At 48.3% G+C, this 21,370-nt stretch overlaps 1 protein-coding gene across 1 annotated transcript; it reads right to left on the bottom strand.

Annotated features, from left to right (window-relative positions):
* Positions 1–368: 368 nt before the first annotated feature.
* Positions 369–12,024, bottom strand: ebp (EBP cholestenol delta-isomerase). The gene is made up of 5 exons (XM_084197552.1): positions 11,808–12,024; positions 8,257–8,584; positions 6,857–6,893; positions 2,375–2,505; positions 369–817 (listed from the first exon to the last, which is right to left on the bottom strand). The coding sequence occupies exons 2-5, from the start codon at positions 8,582–8,584 to the stop codon at positions 603–605; spliced, it is 711 nt and encodes a 236-aa protein (XP_084053678.1). The 5' UTR covers positions 11,808–12,024; the 3' UTR covers positions 369–602.
* Between the last annotated feature and the right edge of the window lie 9,346 nt (positions 12,025–21,370).

Below are 21,370 nucleotides of genomic sequence, written 5' to 3'. Positions count from 1 at the left end.
AAGTCATGTCCAATCAATTGAATTTACCACAGGTGGACTCCAATCAAGTTGTAGAAACATCTCAAGGATGATCAATAGAAACAGGATGCACCTGAGCGCAATCGAGTCTCATAGCAAAGGGCCTGAATAATTACGTAAATAAGATATTTCAGTTTACATTTTTTACAAATTTGCAAACATTTATAAAAACCTGTTTTTGCTCTGTCATTATGGGGTATTGTGTGTAGATTGATGAGGAAAACAATTAAATCTATTTTAGAATAAGGCTGTAACGTAACAAAATGTGGAAAAAGGGAAGGGGTGTGAATACTTTCTGAATGCACTGTATACAGAAGAGTTTGACTAACAGATAAGAGTCAAACGACACATTGTCTTCATGTGTTTAATCAGTTTAGAAAAAGGGAAAAGGCCCATTGCATAATGGAAAAGATTCTATACAATCCACACACACATGATACAGTGCATCTCAACATTGTTTTGTTTGGTCAGTTTACACATTATTAGTATTATTATTCAGAGTTCTGTTCAACAGCGCTAAAATATCTCCCTTTCTCAATCAAGCTATTGTTATATGATCCTTTGTTACACCCCCCCTCCTCTCATCAGTTCATCTTCTCCTTCTGGGCCAGGTCAGTGTGTGTCTGGGCCTGCTGCATGTGTCTCCATGCGTCCAGTATGAGGACCAGAGGAATGATGATCCAGAGGACGTTCATGAAGACAAAATAGAACCAGAAGTACAGAGGATGTCCCATCTGACTGTGGCTGTAACCATCACGGTGCTCTGTGTAAAAATACAGGACCGCCCCATACAGCTGACCTGGAGACAGGGGACAGGGGTTAACACACATACAGCTGACCTGGAGACAGAGGACAGGGCTGACCTGGAGACAGAGGACAGGGGTTAACACATACAGCTGACCTGGAGACAGAGGACAGGGCTGACCTGGAGACAGGGGACAGGGGTTAACACATACAGCTGACCTGGAGACAGAGGACAGGGCTGACCTGGAGACAGAGGACAGGGGTTAACACATACAGCTGACCTGGAGACAGAGGACAGGGCTGACCTGGAGACAGAGGACAGGGGTTAACACACACAGCTGACCTGGAGACAGAGGACAGGGCTGACCTGGAGACAGGGGACAGGGGTTAACACATACAGCTGACCTGGAGACAGAGGACAGGGCTGACCTGGAGACAGAGGACAGGGCTGACCTGGAGACAGAGGACAGGGGTTAACACACACAGCTGACCTGGAGACAGAGGACAGGGCTGACCTGGAGACAGAGGACAGGGGTTAACACACACACAGCTGACCTGGAGACAGAGGACAGGGCTGACCTGGAGACAGAGGACAGGGGTTAACACATACACAGCTGACCTGGAGACAGAGGACAGGGGTTAACACACACAGCTGACCTGGAGACAGAGGACACCCCCACAGGTAATCAGTTCATAGGGTTTACACATCCACCCCCACAGGTAATCAGCTCATAGGGTTTACACATCCACCCCCACAGGTAATCAGTTCATAGGGTTTACACATCCACCCCCACAGGTAATCAGCTCATAGGGTTTACACATCCACCCCCACAGGTAATCAGCTCATAGGGTTTACACCCCCACAGGTAATCAGTTCATAGGGTTTACACCCCCCCCACCCCCACAGGTAATCAGCTCATAGGGTTTACACCCCCCCCACCCCCACAGGTAATCAGTTCATAGGGTTTACACCCCCCCCACCCCCACAGGTAATCAGCTCATAGGGTTTACACCCCCCCCACCCCCACAGGTAATCAGTTCATAGGGTTTACACCCCCCCCACCCCCACAGGTAATCAGTTCATAGGGTTTACACCCCCCCCCCCCCCCCCACCCCCACAGGTAATCAGCTCATAGGGTTTACACCCCCCCCCACCCCCACAGGTAATCAGTTCATAGGGTTTACACCACCCCCCCCACCCCCACAGGTAATCAGTTCATAGGGTTTACACCCCCCCCACCCCCACAGGTAATCAGCTCATAGGGTTTACACCCCCCCCCCCCCCACCCCCACAGGTAATCAGTTCATAGGGTTTACACCCCCCCCCACCCCCACAGGTAATCAGTTCATAGGGTTTACACCCCCCCCCCACCCCCACAGGTAATCAGCTCATAGGGTTTACACCCCCCCCCACCCCCACAGGTAATCAGTTCATAGGGTTTACACCCACCCCACCCCCACAGGTAATCAGTTCATAGGGTTTACACCCCCCCCCACCCCCACAGGTAATCAGTTCATAGGGTTTACACCCCCCCCACCCCCACAGGTAATCAGCTCATAGGGTTTACGCCTCCACCCCCCCACCCCCAAGGTACCCTACCAGTGTACCTACCAAGAGAGACAATCAGTTGCAGGACAAAGCGGTATGGTTTGTTGGCCAGGAAGGCAAACACCGTCCACAAACTGAATGGACCCCAGAACCAGGCTGTTACTGTCTCCATACACACCGTGAAGTTATCAGCTCTACACAGAGAGGGAGATAGAACAGGAGGGGGGAGAACACTCCGCAGTTGATTTAATTGTTCTCCTTAGCCTACAGTTAGTATACTGAACAAAAATATAAAACACAACATGCATAATTTCAAAGATTTGACTGAGTTAGTTCATGAGGAAATCAGTCAATTGAAATAAAATTCATTAGACCCTAATCTATGTATTTCACATGACTGGGAATACTGATATGCATCGGTTGGTCACAGACACTGTACCTTAAAAAAATAAAAAGCGTGGATTAGAAAACCAGTCAGTAGTGCTTTGAGAGGCTAATCAAAGATCATATCACCTCCTTGACACACTCCACCCTCTCCAATTCACCTACCAGGTCACCTAACAACGCAATCGCAATCGCCATTGCCCTGCACACTGCCCTTACCCACCTGGACAAAAGGAATACATATGTGAGAAAGCTGTTGATCGACTACAGCTCGGCTTTCAATACTATAGTGCCCTATAAACTCATCACAAAGCTCACAGCCCTGGGTCTGAACTCCCCCCTCTGCAACTGGGTCCTGGACTTCCTGACGGGCCGCCCCCTGGTGGTGAAGGTAGGCAACATTACCTCCTCCACACTAATCCTCAACACAGGGGCCCCACAAGAGTGCGTCCTCAGTCCCCTCCTGTATTCTCTGTATACCCACGACTGCGTAGGCTCACACAGTTCCAACTCCATCATCAAGTTCGCTGACGACGCAACAGCAGTAGGCCTGATTACCAACAACGACGAGAGCCTACAGAGAGGAGGGAGGCACTCTGACAGCATGGTGCCAGGTAAACAACCTCTCCCTCAACGTTTGCAAAACAAAGGAGCCGATTGTGGACTTCAGGAGGAACCAGGCTGGACACGCCCCCATCCTCATCAACGGGGCCGTGTGCAGACCGTTAATAACTTCAAATTCCTTGGCGTACACATCTCAGAGGAGCTGAAATGGTCTAACCTCACGGACACCTTAGTGAAGAAGGCACGACAGTGACTCTTCAACCTCAGGAGGCTGAAGAAATGTGGCCTGTCCGAGGGCCTCACAGTGTTCTACAGGAGCACCATCGAGAGCATACTGTCGGGCTGAATCACAGTCTGGTACGTCAACTCCGTACTTTGTTGAAGCACTTTTGGCAGCGATTACAGCCTCGAGTCTTCTTGGGTATGACGCTACAAGCTTGGCACACCTGTATTTGGGGAGTTTCTCCCATTCCTCTCAAGCTCAGTCAGATGGGAAGCGTTGCTGCACAGCCAATTTCAGGTCTCTCCAGAGGTGTTCGATCGGGTTCAAGTCCGGGCTCTGGCTGGGCCACTCAAGGACATTCAGAGACTTGTCCCGAAGCCACTCCTGCGTTGTCTTGGCTGTGTGCTTAGGGTTGTTCTCCTGTTGGAACGTGAACCTTTGCCCCAGTCTGAGGTCCTGAGAGATCTGGAGCAGGTTCTCTCTGTACTCTGCTCCGTTCATCTTTGCCTCGATCCTGAGTAGTCTCCCTGTCCCTGCCGCTGAAAAACATCCCCACAGTATGATGCGGCCACCACCGTGCTTCACCGTAGGGATGGTGCCAGGTTTCCTCCAGACGTGACGCTTGGCATTTACGCCAAAGAGTTCAATCTTGGTTTCATCAGACCAGAGAATCTTGTTTCTCATGGTCTGAGAGTCCTTTAGGTGCCTTTTGGCAAACTCCAAGCGGGCTGTCATGTGGCTTTTACTGAGGAGTGGCTTCCATCTGGCCACTTTACCATAAAGGCCTGATTGGTAGAGTCTGCAGAGATGGTTGTCCTTCTGGAAGGTTCTCCCATGTCCACAGAGGAAGCCTAGAGCTCTGTCAGAGTGACCATCGGGTCACCTCCCTGACCAAGGCCCTTCTCCCCCCGATTGCTCCGTTTGGCCGGGCGGCCAGCTCTAGGAAGATTCTTGGTGGTTCTAAACTTCTTCCATTTAAGAATGGAGGCCTTCAATGCTGCATAATTGTTTTGGTACCCTTCCCCAGATCTGTGCCACGACACACTTGTATCAGAGCTTTACGGACAATTCCTTCGACCTCATGGCTTGGTTTTTGCTCTGACATGCACTGTCAACTGTGGGACCTTATATAGAGATGCATGTGCCTTTCCAAATCATGTCTAATCAATTGAAATTCCTACAGGTGGACTCCAATCCAGTTGTAGAAACATCTCAAGGATGATCAATGGAAACAGGAAGCACCTGAAATCAATTTCGAGTCTCACAGCGAAGGGTCTGAATACTTATGTAAATAAAAGGTGTCAGTTTGCTTATTTTTTATACATTAGCAAAAAATTATAATAACCAGTTTTCGCTTTGTCATTATGGGGTATTGGGTCATTATGGGGTATTGGGTCATTATGGGGTATTGGGTCATTATGGGGTATTGGGTCATTATGGGGTATTGGGTCATTATGGGGTATTGGGTGTAGATTTATTTATCCATTTTAGAATAAGGCTGTAACGTAACAAAATGCGGAAAAAGTCAAGGGGTCTGAATACCTTCCGAATGCACTGTATATTATTACTGGTTTTTTAAATGTTTTTATTTCACTTGGTCACCTATAGTCATTCCCCCTCAATAGTCATGCCGCTCCCCTATAGTCATTCCCCCCCACCCCCTCAATAGTCATGCCGCTCCCCTATAGTCATTCCCCCCCACCCCCTCAATAGTCATTCTGCTCCCCTATAGTCATTCCCCCCACCCCCTCAATAGTCATGCCGCTCCCCTATAGTCATTCCCCCCACCCCCTCAATAGTCATGCTGCTCCCCCTATAGTCATTCCCCCTCAATAGTCATTCTGCTCCCCTATAGTCATTCCCCCTCAGTGGTCAAGCTGCTCCCCTATGGTCATTCCCCCTCAATAGTCATGCTGCTCCCCTATAGTCATTCCCCCTCAATAGTCATGCTGCTCCCCCTATAGTCATTCCCCCTCAATAGTCATGCTGCTCCCCCTATAGTCATTCCCCCTCAATAGTCATGCTGCTCCCCTATAGTCATTCCCCCTCAGTGGTCAAGCTGCTCCCCTATGGTCATTCCCCCTCAATAGTCATGCTGCTCCCCCTATGGTCATTCCCCCTCAATAGTCATGCTGCTCCCCCTATAGTCATTCCCCCTCAGTGGTCATGCTGCTCCCCTATAGTAATTCCCCCTCAATAGTCATGCTGCTCCGCAAGTCATTCCCCCTCAATAGTCATTCCCCCTCAATAGTCATGCTGTGCCGCAAGTCAAACCCCTCAATAGTAATTTCCCGTTAATAGTCATGCTGCTCCCCTATATTAATTCCCCCATTCCCTCAATAGTAATGCTGCTCCCCAATGGTAATTCCCCCTAAATAGTCATGCTGCTCTGCAAGTCATTCCCCCTCAATAGTCATTCCCCCTCAATAGTCATGCTGTGCCGCAAGTCATTCCCCTCAATAGTCATTTCCTGTTAATAGTCATGCTGCTCCCCTATAGTCATTCCCCCTCAATAGTCATGCTGCTCCCCTATAGTAATTCCCCCTCAATAGTCATGCTGCTCTGCAAGTCATTCCCCCTCAATAGTCATTCCCCCTCAATAGTCATGCTGTGCCGCAAGTCATTCCCCTCAATAGTCATTTCCTGTTAATAGTCATGCTGCTCCCCTATAGTCATTCCCCCTCAATAGTCATGCTGCTCCCCTATAGTCATTCCCCCTCAATAGTCATTCTGCTCCCCTATGGTCATTCCCCCTCAATAGTCATTCTGCTCCCCTATGGTCATTCCCCCTCAATAGTCATTCTGCTCCCCTATAGTCATTCCCCCCCACCCCCTCAATAGTCATGCTGCTCCCCTATAGTCATTCCCCCTCAATAGTCATTCTGCTCCCCTATAGTCATTCCCCCCCACCCCCTCAATAGTCATGCTGCTCCCCTATAGTCATTCCCCCTCAATAGTCATTCTGCTCCCCTATAGTCATTCCCCCCCCACCCCCTCAATAGTCATTCTGCTCCCCTATAGTCATTCCCCCTCAATAGTCATTCTGCTCCCCTATAGTCATTCCCCCTCAATAGTCATTCTGCTCCCCTATAGTCATTCCCCCCCCACCCCCTCAATAGTCATTCTGCTCCCCTATAGTCATTCCCCCTCAATAGTCATTCTGCTCCCCTATAGTCATTCCCCCTCAATAGTCATTCTGCTCCCCTATAGTCATTCCCCCTCAATAGTCATTCTGCGTCGCTATAGTCATTTCCCCCCACCCCCTCTGCGGTTGTGAGAGAAATAAGCTTTTTGTGCATATGGAACATTTCTGGGATCTTTTATTTCAGCTCATTAAACATGGGACCAACAGTTTACAAAGAAAAAAAACTTACATGACATATCTGCTGTCTCCTCTGGAGTACTCCTTCCCTGTGGACAAAGAGAGAAGACAACGTTCTGTTAGTTACATTCTACTTGTTGTGGGTTCTCTTTTCCTTGCAATAGGAGGGTTCTAGAAGAGACCGGAGGTTCTACTGGAGGGTTCTACTAGAGGGTTCTAGTACTAGGTTATAGTAGTGAATGGAGGTTCTACTAGAGGGTTCTAGTACTAGGTTATAGTAGTGAATGGAGGTTCTACCATAGGGTTCTAGTACTAGGTTATAGTAGTGAATGGAGGTTCTACTAGAGGGTTCTAGTACTAGGTTATAGTAGTGAATGGAGGTTCTACTAGAGGGTTCTAGTACTAGGTTATAGTAGTGAATGGAGGTTCTACTAGAGGGTTCTAGTACTAGGTTATAGTAGTGAATGGAGGTTCTACTAGAGGGTTCTAGTACTAGGTTATAGTAGTGAATGGAGGTTCTACTAGAGGGTTCTAGTACTAGGTTCTAGTAGTGAATGGAGGTTCTACTAGAGGGTTCTAGTACTAGGTTCTAGTAGTGAATGGAGGTTCTACCAGAGGGTTCTAGTACTAGGTTATAGTAGTGAATGGTGGTTCTACCATAGGGTTCTAGTACTAGGTTATAGTAGTGAATGGAGGTTCTACCATAGGGTTCTAGTACTAGGTTATAGTAGTGAATGGAGGTTCTACTAGAGGGTTCTAGTACTATGTTCTAGTAGTGAATGGAGGTTCTACTAGAGGGTTCTAGTACTATGTTCTAGTAGTGAATGGAGGTTCTACTAGAGGGTTCTAGTACTAGGTTATAGTAGTGAATGGAGGTTCTACTAGAGGGTTCTAGTACTAGGTTATAGTAGTGAATGGAGGTTCTACTAGAGGGTTCTAGTACTAGGTTATAGTAGTGAATGGAGGTTCTACCAGAGGGTTCTAGTACTAGGTTATAGTAGTGAATGGAGGTTCTACCATAGGGTTCTAGTACTAGGTTATAGTAGTGAATGGAGGTTCTACCATAGGGTTCTAGTACTAGGTTATAGTAGTGAATGGGGGTTCTACCATAGGGTTCTAGTACTAGGTTATAGTAGTGAATGGAGGTTCTACTAGAGGGTTCTAGTACTAGGTTATAGTAGTGAATGGAGGTTCTACTAGAGGGTTCTAGTACTAGGTTATAGTAGTGAATGGAGGTTCTACTAGAGGGTTCTAGTACTAGGTTATAGTAGTGAATGGAGGTTCTACTAGAGGGTTCTAGTACTAGGTTATAGTAGTGAATGGAGGTTCTACTAGAGAGTTCTAGTACTAGGTTATAGTAGTGAATGGAGGTTCTACCATAGGGTTCTAGTACTAGGTTATAGTAGTGAATGGAGGTTCTACTAGAGGGTTCTAGTACTAGGTTCTACTTACACAGCTGAGACAGGAAGCTCTGGTCTGAGGGGATGATGTCATAATAGAGAGAGAACCATCCCTCAATGACCCCGTGGATGAACCCACAGACAGCAAACCAGCAGATAGCCAGCCGCCTGGCCACGCCGAACCCCTGACCTTGGCCATCCCTGGCCCACTCCCGGCCCGTCAGGACCCAGCTGGACAGCATGAAGAGACCCGACACAGAGAACAGAAAGGACAGGATCTCATGCATTGACCTATCGTTGGCCACGTAGCCTGGGATGGACAGGTCCCGCGGCCAGTAGGGGTGGGGGACACCAGCGGCTCGGACTGGGCTTTTCGCCATCTGCCAATAAGTGAGAGAGATGTTACCAGCTGCCCCTTCATAGGAGGCTGAGGCTGTGTTCCGATTCTCTATCGTTCTACTGAAGTGTGCACTTGTTCAGTCCCCTTCATTCATTTAAAAGCACTGGATTGGTGAAAGCATAACCGGAGGGAGTTTCCGCCATATTCTTCACACCAGTCCATTGCTTTTAAATCCATGAGGAGGGCAGAGAATCTGAATATTGCCTAAGCATCAGAGGGTAAGGGCTGGGTAGAGGCTTGACTAGAGGAACATAACTATAGCGTTCAGAAATATAAACCCAACATGTAAAGTGTTGGTCCCATGTTTCATGAGCTAAAATAAAAAGATCCCAGAAATGCTCCATACGCACAAAAAGCTTATTTCTCTCACAATTTTTTGGCACACATTTGTTTACATCCCCGTTAGTGAGCATTTCTACTTTGCCAAGATAATCCATCCACCTGACAGGTGTGGCATATCAAGAAGCTGATTAAACAGCATGATCATTACCCAGGTGCATCTTGTGCTGGGGACAATAAAAGGCCACTCTAAAATGTGCAGTTTTGTCACACAACACAATGCCACAGATGTCTCAAGTTGAGGGAGCGTGCAATTGGCAGGCTGATTGCAGGAACGTCCACCAGAGCTGTTGCCAGAGAATTTACAGTTAAATTATCTACCATAAGCCGCGTCCATCATGAGAGAATTTGGCAGATACTGACTGGTTTTCTGATCCACACCCCATTTTGTTAAGGTAACTGTGACCAACAGATGCATATCTGTATTCCCAGTCATTTGAAATATATATATGCAGAATGAATTTATTTCAATTAACTGATTTCCTTTATATGAACTGTAACTCAGTAAAATCTTAAATTGTTACATGTTGCGTTTATAATTTTGTTCAGTATAAATGTTGGTGGAGTGCATCAATCAGCAATGTGCTCCCCCATCCAGGTACTGACCAGGACCGACCCTGCTCAGCTTCAGAGGCCAGCCAGCCTGCAGGGTGGTCTGCTACTGAGATACTAATGACAAACGGATAACCTCTCTCGCTCACACACACACTTATCCAAAGCGACTTACAGGCGCAGTCAAGGTAAAGTGCCTTACTCAAGTGCACATCAACAGATTTTTCACATAGGTCGAAAAGCTGGTTCGAATCCCCCAACCTTACGCTTAAGCCTGGTGTACACTACATGTCTTTCAAAATCCTAACATCGCTGAGCCTCTCACATTAAATGACTGTCGGTTTTTTTGTCTTGCCTTTATAGTAGTGAGCACACTAAACGATGTGGCACAGACTGGGGTCACACTACAAGATTCTTCACTTGGTCGTGAGGATTCTCCATCCCGCGCTGTCTGGCTCAAAGCAGTCTCAGACATTCAGTCAGACATTCACACTTGCCATACAGAGTTGAAATGTCTAGCCAACATTTTGAATTGAATAACGTTGCTTGTGCACTTCTGAGCTGTAATGATTTGACACTTTGGCTTTGGTTAAAGGCAAGTACAGACGCAGACTAGTAGTAGACATCGCTCCTGTTCGTGAGTCTACACATTCTGCGTGATGCCCAACAATATCATCAAATCACTGGCTTCTTCTCTGGCGAGCTTTCATTGGCTATTGATGATCACAGTTCTCAAAACTTGTCGTTGCACATCTCACACTACACGAGCATTGCAGATTGTGCCGATAAAATAAAACATGTTTGGAAACATCGGGACTGTTCAAAGACGACCTCGGTAGCACCCAGATTGCGTCTCAGACCCGCTCACATTAAACGAGCATCGGTGAAGCTCGCGCGCCCCGAGTAAACAGACATGGGGATGTTGTCTCATATCTCAAAAACTTGTCTGGGACAGAAACGGGACCAACATCGTGTAGTGTACACAGGGATGAACGTAGATGTAAGGATTTATTTTATTTTTTTATACTACAAAGATTACAGGGTAGCCTACTCTGCTGACACTGACAAACAGATCAATAAAAACAACGTTGTCCATATAATCGGCCTACGAGAAGGGGAGACACAAATATAATATGACTTCCATCTAACCTGGAGGAAGAAATTATTGTCCAAAAAAACAAACAAGTGGCACTGACCCAATAATAAAGACAGTGAATATGCACACTCACTGGGGATATGGCCGATGTTCTCAGTTGGTGCCAATACGATAGGCTACTGTTCGCCCAATTAAGTTAAGAATGTTGATCACTTAAAGACAGATTAGAGTATTTTCATGTAATCTCTTTACAGCAATAAACATTTGCTTTCCAAACTGTTTTTCCGCCATCGTATTTTTTAATATTGCGATATGCCTGGCTGGGTCTCCGCTTTTCACTGACAGTCGCAACTCAATTATAATCTATTTTGGTATTTGCAGCACGCACTGCTCAAATTGCGGACCCTTCCGACTGTAGGCTATGCCTACACCCTAACCCTAACCCTAACCCTTCCGACTGTAGGCTATGCCTACACCCTAACCCTAACCCTAACCCTTCCGACTGTAGGCTATGCCTACACCCTAACCCTAACCCTAACCCTTCCGACTGTAGGCTATGCCTACACCCTAACCCTAACCCTAACCCTTCCGACTGTAGGCTATGCCTACACCCTAACCCTAACCCTTCCGACTGTAGGCTATGCCTACACCCTAACCCTAACCCTATGCGATTTAAAACAAGTACGTTTTTATTGTTGTTGAAATAAGCTAATGGTCCTCTGTGGCCAAATCATGCTTTCTGGTGTAGTAGCCTATTTTGAATGATTTTATTGAATTCTGTATAGACAGGAGTAAGCTATATAATTTTGGCAATTTACTTTATGGAAAGCTTAAGTTCCCCTAGCCTTACGGACACACCGTCTATGCGTTTTAATGTGATGTTTTCATCTTATGGTCAAACAATCACTTAACAAAGGCGCTCCTGTAGACTACCCGCGCACATTCCTCCACTCACAAAATCATTTCAGTATCCAAACCCCAACAGCACACTGTGCACCCGCAATTTGATTAATGGAAAGAGACATCTGTTACAAAACACCTCCGTGTATTGTAATATTAGGCTTTCTTACACTTGTAGCACATCCATCTTAACCGCTAAACTACGCGCACACACACACGTCATAATTCCGTCTCCAACATTCGTTATCCGACAGTGAAAGCTGTCTTGAGTAATTTAGTTTTGTATCAGTTCTCGGTGCAACGTTAGCCAACTTACTGCGGAGGTAGAGATGAAGATGCTAGCTAAAGCTGAATGGAGAAGCCAAGTTCCTCAAACCTCGATTTCCAAAGGGCCGAACGGTCCAAGAGTGAAAGATCTGACAGCAATAGGAGATAGATATTCCTACAGGTCCCACCCACCTCGCTAGCTACTGTATTTCTACTCCAATCAGGTGGAAACATACACGATCATTCAGACAGACTTCGGCGTCTCCATTTGTGGCTCGGGAATCAGGGGTTAAAAGTAGGAGGACCCTTGTGATAACAGTAGCCAATCAGACAGCCAATTTTATGTGCCGAAGCCACACACGTGAGATGTGAGAAACTGTCGATTGGTTAGCCATCTCGGAACATGGAAGTTGTCACAGGTCGTCGGCCAATGAAATGTATCACAAACAACACACACGGAAGTGTGAATATTTACCATCAACAAAGTAATCATAACAAAGATTATGTATGAATGTACTACAGTAGCAAAACCATATTCACAAGATATTTTGCCAAATGCTGTAGTTTCAAAGAATATGATAGGTCGTTTATGAAAACTAAACCTCCAAATCGTGTCAGGGATTATACAACGGGTGGGGGTGTCTATTCTACAAATGACCACCTGCTAAATCTATGACGTTGAAATGCCTATTTACTCTGTTCCATCTCACTGCGCAATCCACTGTTTTATCAGCCCAGCCAGACAAGTTATAAACTTCATTTCCACTATAAAAAAGCATTACACATTATCTCCCATTTATTTTAGACTAGTAATTGATTTTCAACAACAACAGAATTGTGTATAATCCTTGCTGTCTGTCTCTCCGACATTTGCAACATTGTTTCAATATTGAAATTCGATCTCCACCTGTCCTATAGTAAGGTTACCTGGAGGAAAATGCTTTTTCAATTTCAGTCAAGGGGAGGGTTTAGTAATTGTTTAATCTAGTCCAGGGGAGGGTCATGTAATTTGCAATTGATGAAATGTCTATATTTCTCAGTGTTTTAGAATTAGTTGTTTATTGGCTATATATTGATGTGTGCCCGATGCCGCCCCGCATCTCTGATTCTCTGCTGTGCAATATCAAGTGCGCCTATAGCCTATTTAGTGTGGTCTCAATCAAATGATCCATAGCCTATAGGCTATAGACTACAAAGTGTATGCTCGCAGAAGCACAGAGCAAAGTTATATTTCTAAGATAGCTGCTGGGATGGTGTAAATAAAACTAGGCATCATTACACACCGCAATGGATATTCCAACCCTGAGCCCGGCATCCTCTGCTCTTGCTGATCAAAAACGTGTTTGTGTGCTGCCTAACCAATGGCTGTGATGTGTAGGCCTAAGGTGGCAGTTCAGGAGGAGAGTCAAAGGCTTCTTCCGATTTTTTTGTTTTGTTGATCAGGCCTTCTCCAAAAAAAATGCACTATGTTCCGCGTGGACTAGCCTACAGCCTATGTTCTGTTCAGTGCAAAGATAAGATGGAGGATCGGAGGTCAACTTTGATAGCTTGCTACTACTATAATTGATTTTATTAAAAACAATATGTTTCTTGCACCTGATGTACAGTGCATTCGGAAAGTATTCAGACCCCTTGACCTTTTCCACATTTTGTTACGTTACAGCCTTATTCTACAATAGATTCAATAGTTTTGTTTCCCTCATCAATCTACACACAATATCCCATAATGACAGAGCAAAAGCAGGTTTTTAGAAATTTAGGGAAATGTATAATAAAAAAAGATGACATTTACATAAGTATTCAGACCTTTTACTCAGTACTTTGTTGAAGCACCCTTGGCAGTGATTACAGCCTTGAGTCTTCTTGGGTATGACGCTACAAGCTTGGCACACCTGTGTTTGGGGAGTTTCTCCCATTCTTCTCTGCAGATCCTCTCAAGCTCTGTCAGGTTGGATTGGGAGCGTCGCTGCACAGCTATTTTCAGGTCTCTCCAGAGATGTTTGATCGGGTTCAAGTACGGGCTCTGGCTGGGCCACTCAAGGACATTCTGAGACTTGTCCCGAAGCCACTCCTGCGTTGTCTTGGCTGTGTGCTTAGGGTCGTTGTCCTGTTGGAAGGTGAACCTTCGCCCCAGTCTGAGGTCCTGAGCGCTCTGGAGCAGGTTTTCAAGACTCCTGAACAGCTAATCATTGCTACCCGGACTATTTGCACTGCGATCCACCCCCAACCCCCTCTTTTACGCTGCTGCTACTCTGTCTATTATTTCTGCATAGTCACTTTAACTCTACCCACATGTACATATTACCTCAATTACCTCGACTAGCCGGTGCCCCCGCCCCCTGTATATAGCCTCCCTACTGTTATTTTATTTTACTGCTGCTCTTTAGTTATTTGCTTTTATTTTTTTTACTTAACACTTTTTACTTTTAAATGTTTCTTTTAAAAATGCATTGTTGGTTGAGGGCTTGTAACTAAGCATTTCACTGTAATGTCTACACCTGTTGTATTCGGCGCATGTGGCAAATCAAATTTGATTTGATCAAGGATCTCTCTGTACTTGGCTCCGTTCATCTTTCCTTCGATCCTGGCTAGTCTCCCAGTCCCTGACACTGAAAAACATCCCCACAGCATGATGCTGCCACCACCATGCTTCACCGTAGGGATGGTGCCAGGTTTCCTCCAGACGTGACGCTTGTGCTTCTACACCTGCATTACTAGCTGTTTGGGGTTTTAGGCTGGGTTTCTGTACAGCACTTCGAGATATTAGCTGATGTAAGAAGGGCTATATAAAATAAAATTGATTGATTGATTGATTGATTGATTGATTGGCATTCAGTCCAAAGAGTTCAATCTTGGTTTCATCAGACCAGAGAATCTTGTTTCTCATGGTCTGAGAGTCCTTTAGGTGCCCTTTGGTAAACTCCAAACGGGCTGTCATGTGCCTCTTACTGAGGAGTGGCTTCTCTCTGACCACTCTGCCATAAAGGCCTGATTGGTGGAGTGCTGCAGAGATGGTTGTCCTTCTGGAGGGTTCTTCCATCTCCACAGAGGAACTCTGGACCTCTGTCAGAGTGACCATCAGGTTCTTGGTCACCTCCCTGACCAAGGCCCTTCTCCTCCGATTGCTCAGTTTGGCCAGGCGGCCAGCTCTAGGAAGGGTCTTGGTGGTTCCAAACTTCTTCCATTTAAGAATGATGGAGGCCACTGTGTTCTTCGGGACCTTCAATGCTGCAGAAATGTTTTGGTACCCTTCCCCAGATATGTGTCTCGACACAATCCTGAATCGGAGCTCTAAGGACAATTCCTTCGACCTCATGGCTTGGTTTTTGCTTTGACATGCACTGTCAACTGTGGGACTTTATATAGACAGGTGTGTGCCTTTCCAAATCATGTCCAATCAATTGAATTTAACACAGGTGGACTCCAATCAAGTTGTAGAAACATCTCAAGGATTATCAATGGAAACAGGATGCACCGGAGCTCAATTTCGAGTCTCATAACAAAGGGTCTGAATACTTATGTAAATAAGGTATTTCTGTTTTTTATTTTTAATACATTTGCAAACATTTCTAAAAACCTGTTTTCGCTTTGTCATTATGGTTTATTATGTGTAGATTGATGAGGATTTTCGAATAAGGCTGTAACGTAACAAAATGTGGAAAAAGGGAAGGGGTCTGAATACTTTCTGAATGCACTGTATTTAAATAGCCTACCTCCGTGTCAGTGAAGGGCTGTTAAGTTAAAATCAGGACTTGAATTGAAAGGTTATGAGAGGGTATGGCATAGGCCTACCTTTTATTAAATCAAATGGCAAAAAGCATAGGTCTACTCCTAGTTAGTTTAAGATTTTGAAGAAAATAAAACAGATCCGATTATATAAAGTTATCATCATAGTTATATAGTTATTATCATCTATAAGATGTTTTATGCTAGAAACAAGCTGTAAAATACCCGGGAAGGATGTGACTCCGATGCAAATGGAAATATCATAGTTTCTTTGACATTCAGAGGCGGAGCTACAAACTTCTATAGCCGAGGAGACATAAAATAGACTTTGCTTGGGAAGTAACCTCTTTCTGTCACTATCAGTTGAAGAATCTATTCACTTTCTGTACAATATAATATGTTTAAACCCAGGCGGCTTTTAGGGAATGGCGATGGGAGATGAAGGCGCACGGATGTAACTTGAGGTCAAGAGCCGAACGCTGGGACCGGACCGCTCCCACTCCGATATCCGAAGCATCGGCCTCCACCACGAACTGGCGGGATGGGTCAGGAAAACCAAGATGGGAGCAGTGGTGAAACAATGTTTGAGGTCCCAGGAACGCCCGGTCAGCAGCTGGGGACCATGTGAATGAAACCTTGGGAGAGGTGAGTGCAGACAGGGGGGAAGCCAGGGTGCTGTAACCCCAGATAAAGCGGCGATAAAAGTTGGCGAATCCCAGGAAATGTTGCAGCTGCACTCTGGATGTAGGCTGGGGCCAATCCACCACCGCTCTCACCTTCCCGGGATCCATCTGTACACTCCCTGCATTGATGATGTAGCCTAGGAAGGGGATGGTGGAGCGATGGAATTCACATTTCTCCGCTTTCACAAAAAGCTGGTTCTCCAGGAGACGTTGGAGGACCTGTCGGACATTGAGCAAGTGTTCTTGGGCGGAGCGGGAGAAGATGAGGATGTCGTCGAGGTAGACGAAGACGAACCGGTTCAACATGTCGCGGAGAACATCATTAACCAGGAACACAGCTGGAGCATTGGTAAGGCCAAATGGCATGACCAGATATTCGTAGTGACCGCTGGCCGTGTTGAAGGCATTCTTCCACTCGTCCCCCTCCCATGTACGCACCAGGTGGTAAGCGTTCCGTAGGTCCAGCTTGGAGAACACGTTGGCCCCCTGGAGCGGCTCGAAGGCCGAGGAGATGAGTGGTAGTGGGTAGCGGTTCTTCACTGTGATGTTATTGAGGCCCCAGTAGTCGATGCACGGGCACAGGATTTTGTCCTTCTTCTCCACAAAGAAGAACCCTGCGCCGGCGGGGGAGGCAGAAGGACGGATGAACCCAGCAGCTAGGGAGTCCTCAATGTAGGTGTCCATATCCTTGGTCTCTGGACCTGACAGCGAGTACAGTCGTCCCCGGGGCGGAGTGGTGCCTGGGAGAAGATCGATTCCGCGGTCGTAGGGTCGGTGCGGCGGAAGCGAAGTGGCCCAGGCCTTACTGAACACCTCCCGGAGGTCCTGGTACTCCGCGGGAATGGCGGACAGGTTCGAGGCAACTTCAGAGCCCCCAGGAAAACGTCCCAGGCTGCGCTGACTTCAGGCAATGAGCGTGGCAGAATGGGCTCCAGCCCATGATGGCACCAGTAGACCAGTCAATAAAGGGGTTGTGTCGCTGGAGCCAAGAGAAACCCAATACCAGAGGAACCTGAGGAGACTTAATTAGCAGGAATTGGATCGTCTCACTGTGGTTCCCTGATACTCGTAGGTTGATGGGGTTGGTATTGTGGGTGACCCGGCTTATGGAGCGCCCGTCCAGCTCTCTAACGTCCATGGGAATGGAGAGGGGCTGAGTGGGGATGCCCAGCTCGGACGCCAGGGTAGCGTCCAGAAAGCTCTCATCGGCCCCAGAGTCGATGGGTACCCGGAGTGATTTCAACTGGTTCCCCCACAGCAAGATGGCATGAAAGGGGGTGTGAGTAAGGGGAGAGGAAAAGTTATCCGTATGGCCCACCAGAGTACTCGCTCCTACCGGTGAGCCTGGTCTTTTAGTGGACAGGTGGACACAAAATGACCAGTAGTCTCGCAATACAGGCAACTCTTCCTGTGAAGCCTGTATTGCCGTTCGGCTGGAGACAGCCTTGATCTGCCTATTTGCATCTGCTCAGGAAGAGGTGGATCGGCAGACTTCGGAGACTCTCGGGGGAACTCGGGTAGCCTCGGGTTCTCTCGGCAACAAAGCCGTCGAGGACTTCCGGGATGCCTCGGAGGCGAGGTGGAATCCTTGGGCGGGTGAGTGGAATCGGACTTCCTCTCCTTCCTTCGTTCCCGTAATCGCCCATCGATCCGAATGGTCAAGGCGATGAGCGAGTTGAGATCCGTCGGTAGTTCCCGGGCTGCAAGCTCATCCTTTACTTCCTCCGATACGCTGTGCAGGAACGTGTCAAGCAGCGCTTCTGGGTTCCAGGCACACTCAGCTGCCAACGTGCGGAAATACACAGCATAGTCTGCCACACTGCGGGATTCTTCCCGAAGCTGGAGTAACTTCCAGGCAGCCTCTCTCCCGGACAATGGAGCATTGAAACCCTTCTTTACCTGCATGAACTCCTCCAGACTGAAGCATAAGGCCAACTGTTGTTCCCACACTGCCATAGCCCAGGCGAGAGCCCTCCCGGACATCAGCGTGATGTGGTACGCTATCTTCGAGTGGTCCGAGGGGAAGGAGGAGGGCTGCAGCTCGATGATGAGAGAACACTGAGCGAGAAACGCCCGACAGGTTCCCGACTCTCCATTGAAGTGTTCCGCCGGAGGTAAGTGGGGTTCTCGGGAAACCGGGGTGGCTGGGTAGGCTGCGCTGCTAACAGCTGGGTTACTGAGGGGCTGGGAGGTTAACGTCGTGGTAGGCTGCCTAACAGACAACCCTCGTAATTGCTCCAGCAATGTGTTAAACGCTCGGTCATGGCGTTCGGCCAAGGTCTGGAACCCTTCCATGAGACCACAAAGCAACTCCTTGTGCCTTTCAATGGTGGCTCCTTGGGAGGAGATGGCGTTGCGAAGCTGGTCCGAGTCTGCTGGGTCAGTCATGGCCAGTTCGTACTATCACGTTTCAGGAGAAGACCCAGATGCAGACAGTGTCGAAGTAATAAAAGTTTATTACAAACACAGGGGGCAGGCAAACGACAGGTCAAGGGCAGGCAGAGGACAGTTATCCATATCAGAGTCAAAAAGGTACAGAACAGCAGGCAGGCTCAGGGTCAGGGCAGGCAGAGGACAGTTATCCATATCAGAGACCAAAAGGTACAGAACGGCAGGCAGGCTCAGGGTCAGGGCAGGCAGAGGACAGTTATCCATATCAGAGACCAAAAGGTACAGAACGGCAGGCAGGCTCAGGGTCAGGCTCAGGGTCAGGGCAGGCAGAGGACAGTTATCCATATCAGAGACCAAAAGGTAGAGAACGGCAGGCAGGCTCAGGGTCAGGGCAGGCAGAGGACAGTTATCCATATCAGAGTCAAAAAGGTACAGAACGGCAGGCAGGCTCAGGGTCAGGGCAGGCAGAGGACAGTAATCCATATCAGAGTCAAAAAGGTACAGAACGGCAGGCAGGCTCAGGGTCAGGCTCAGGGTCAGGGCAGGCAGAGGTCTCAGATGTAACTATTGGCCAACAGGGAAAGTTGAGTTGCAAACAAGACAAACTGATTTGGCATTGAAGAAATATGATAAGATGAACACATAGGCCTATTGCTCTGTTCATTCTTAGCCTGTAATTTCTATAATTTGTGTGGTATAAAAAATTATTCTGCTACTATGTAAAAGGAGGTAGAATTGCATTACATTTTTATAAAAGGCCATTTTTTTCTCTGACCTGCAAACACGATGGTAGATTCATATAATAATAATAATAATATAATATGCCATTTAGTAGACGCTTTTATCCTAAGCGACTTACAGTCATGCGTGCATACATATTTTTTTGTGTATGGGTGGTCCGGGGGATTGAACCCACTACCTTGGCGTTACAAGCGCCGTGCTCTACCAGCTGAGCTACAGAGGACCACTGTCACACCCTGGCTCTGGGACTCATTATGTTGAGCCAGGGTGTGTTCATTTCTATGTGTGTATTTCTGTGTTGGTGTTCATTCTAGTTTGTTGTATTCTATGTTTGACTGAGTGACTCCCAATCAGAGGCAACGAGTGTCAGCTGTTGGCTGGTTGTCTCTGATTGGGAGCCATATTTAACTGTATGTTTTCCCTTTGTGGTTGTGGGTTTTTGTTCCGTGTTCGGTCATTGATACCGTGGACGTCACGAGTCGTGTTTTGTTTTGTATTTTGATGCTTTAACTAATTAAAGTATGTTTGTTCATCACGCTGCGCCTTGGTCTACTCCTTACCTCGATCGTGACAGAAAAACCCACCATGCAACGACCAAGCAGCGTGTCCAGGGGCAGCCCTTGGGGTGGACATGGGAGGAAGCGCCGGGAAAGGCCCTGGCGAAAGAGGAGCAGCGTGTCCAGGAGCAGGCAGCCTGGACATGGGAGGAGATATTGGACGGTAAAGGGTCCTGGACTTGGGGGGAAATCCTGGCCGGGATGGATCGCCGGCCATGGAGTGAGACAGTGGAGAGGCGACGGTCGTGAGGCAACCCCAGAAAAATTTTAGGGGGGGGGGGCACACGGCATGGACGACGGGGCTGACGGAGGAGAAAAGGGGGCGGATCCAGAAGGCCACCAGGCCAGGGGTTCACCGCCCTGTACGTCCTGTGCGGATGCCTCACACAGAGTGTGTGAGGGTAGGCATTCAGCCAGGACGGGTGGTGGCCGCTCTTCACTCCAGGCCTCCTATCCGTCTCCACAGCCCGGTTCGGCCTGTCCCTGCTCCACGCACCAAGCCTACGGTGTGCGTCGCCAGCCCAGCCCGGCCTGTCTCTGCTCCACGCACCAAGCCTACGGTGTGCGTCGCCAGCCCAGTCCGGCCTGTCCCTGCTCCACGCACCAAGCCTACGGTGTGCGTCGACAGCCCAGCCCGGCCTGTTCCTGCTCCACGCACCAAGCCTACGGTGTGCGTCGCCAGCCCGACCCGGCCTGTTCCTGCCACTCGCACCAAACCTACGGTGCGCGTCGCCAGCCCGGTCCGGCATGTTCCTGCCACCCGCACCAAGTCTACGGTGCGCATCGCCAGCCCGACCCGGCCTGTTCCTGCCACTCGCACCAAACCTACGGTGCGCGTCGCCAGCCCGGTCCGGCCTGTTCCTGCCACCCGCACCAAGTCTACGGTGCGCGTCGCCAGCCCGACCCGGCCTGTTCCTGCCACCCGCACCAAGTCTACGGTGCGCGTCGCCAGCCCGACCCGGCCTGTTCCTGCCACTCGCACTAAGCCAGGGGTGCGAGAAGTCAGCCTGGTAAGGCCCGTTCCTTCTCCACGCACCAAGCCAGGGGTGCGAGTCATCAGCCTGGTAAGGCCCGTTCCTCCTCCACGCACCAAGCCAGGGGTGCGCGTCGTCAGCCTGGTAAGGCCCGTTCCTCCTCCACGCACCAAGCCAGGGGTGCGAGTCGACAGCCTGGTAAGGATCGCTCCTGTTAAGTCCAGTCCTGCTCCAGCCGGCGGGGCCAGACTGGACCAGGGGCACTATGGGGGGTGTATTGGAGGGTGGTGGTCAAGGCCGGAGCCAGAACCGCCGCCGAGGAGGTATGCCCGCCCAGCCCTCCCCTGGTTTGTTTAGTTGAGGCGCGGTCGCAGTCCGCGCCTTTAGGGGGGGGTACTGTCACACCCTGGCTCTGGGACTCATTATGTTGAGCCAGGGTGTGTTCATTTCTATGTGTGTATTTCTGTGTTGGTGTTCATTCTAGTTTGTTGTATTCTATGTTTGCCTGAGTGACTCCCAATCAGAGGCAACGAGTGTCAG

This window comes from Coregonus lavaretus, assembly GCF_964263955.1.
Source record: "Coregonus lavaretus genome assembly, contig: HAP1_SCAFFOLD_749, whole genome shotgun sequence".
Taxonomy (NCBI): domain Eukaryota; kingdom Metazoa; phylum Chordata; class Actinopteri; order Salmoniformes; family Salmonidae; genus Coregonus; species Coregonus lavaretus.
The sequence above is the reverse complement of the archived record's forward strand: the minus strand, read 5'-3'. Positions and strand labels throughout refer to the sequence as shown.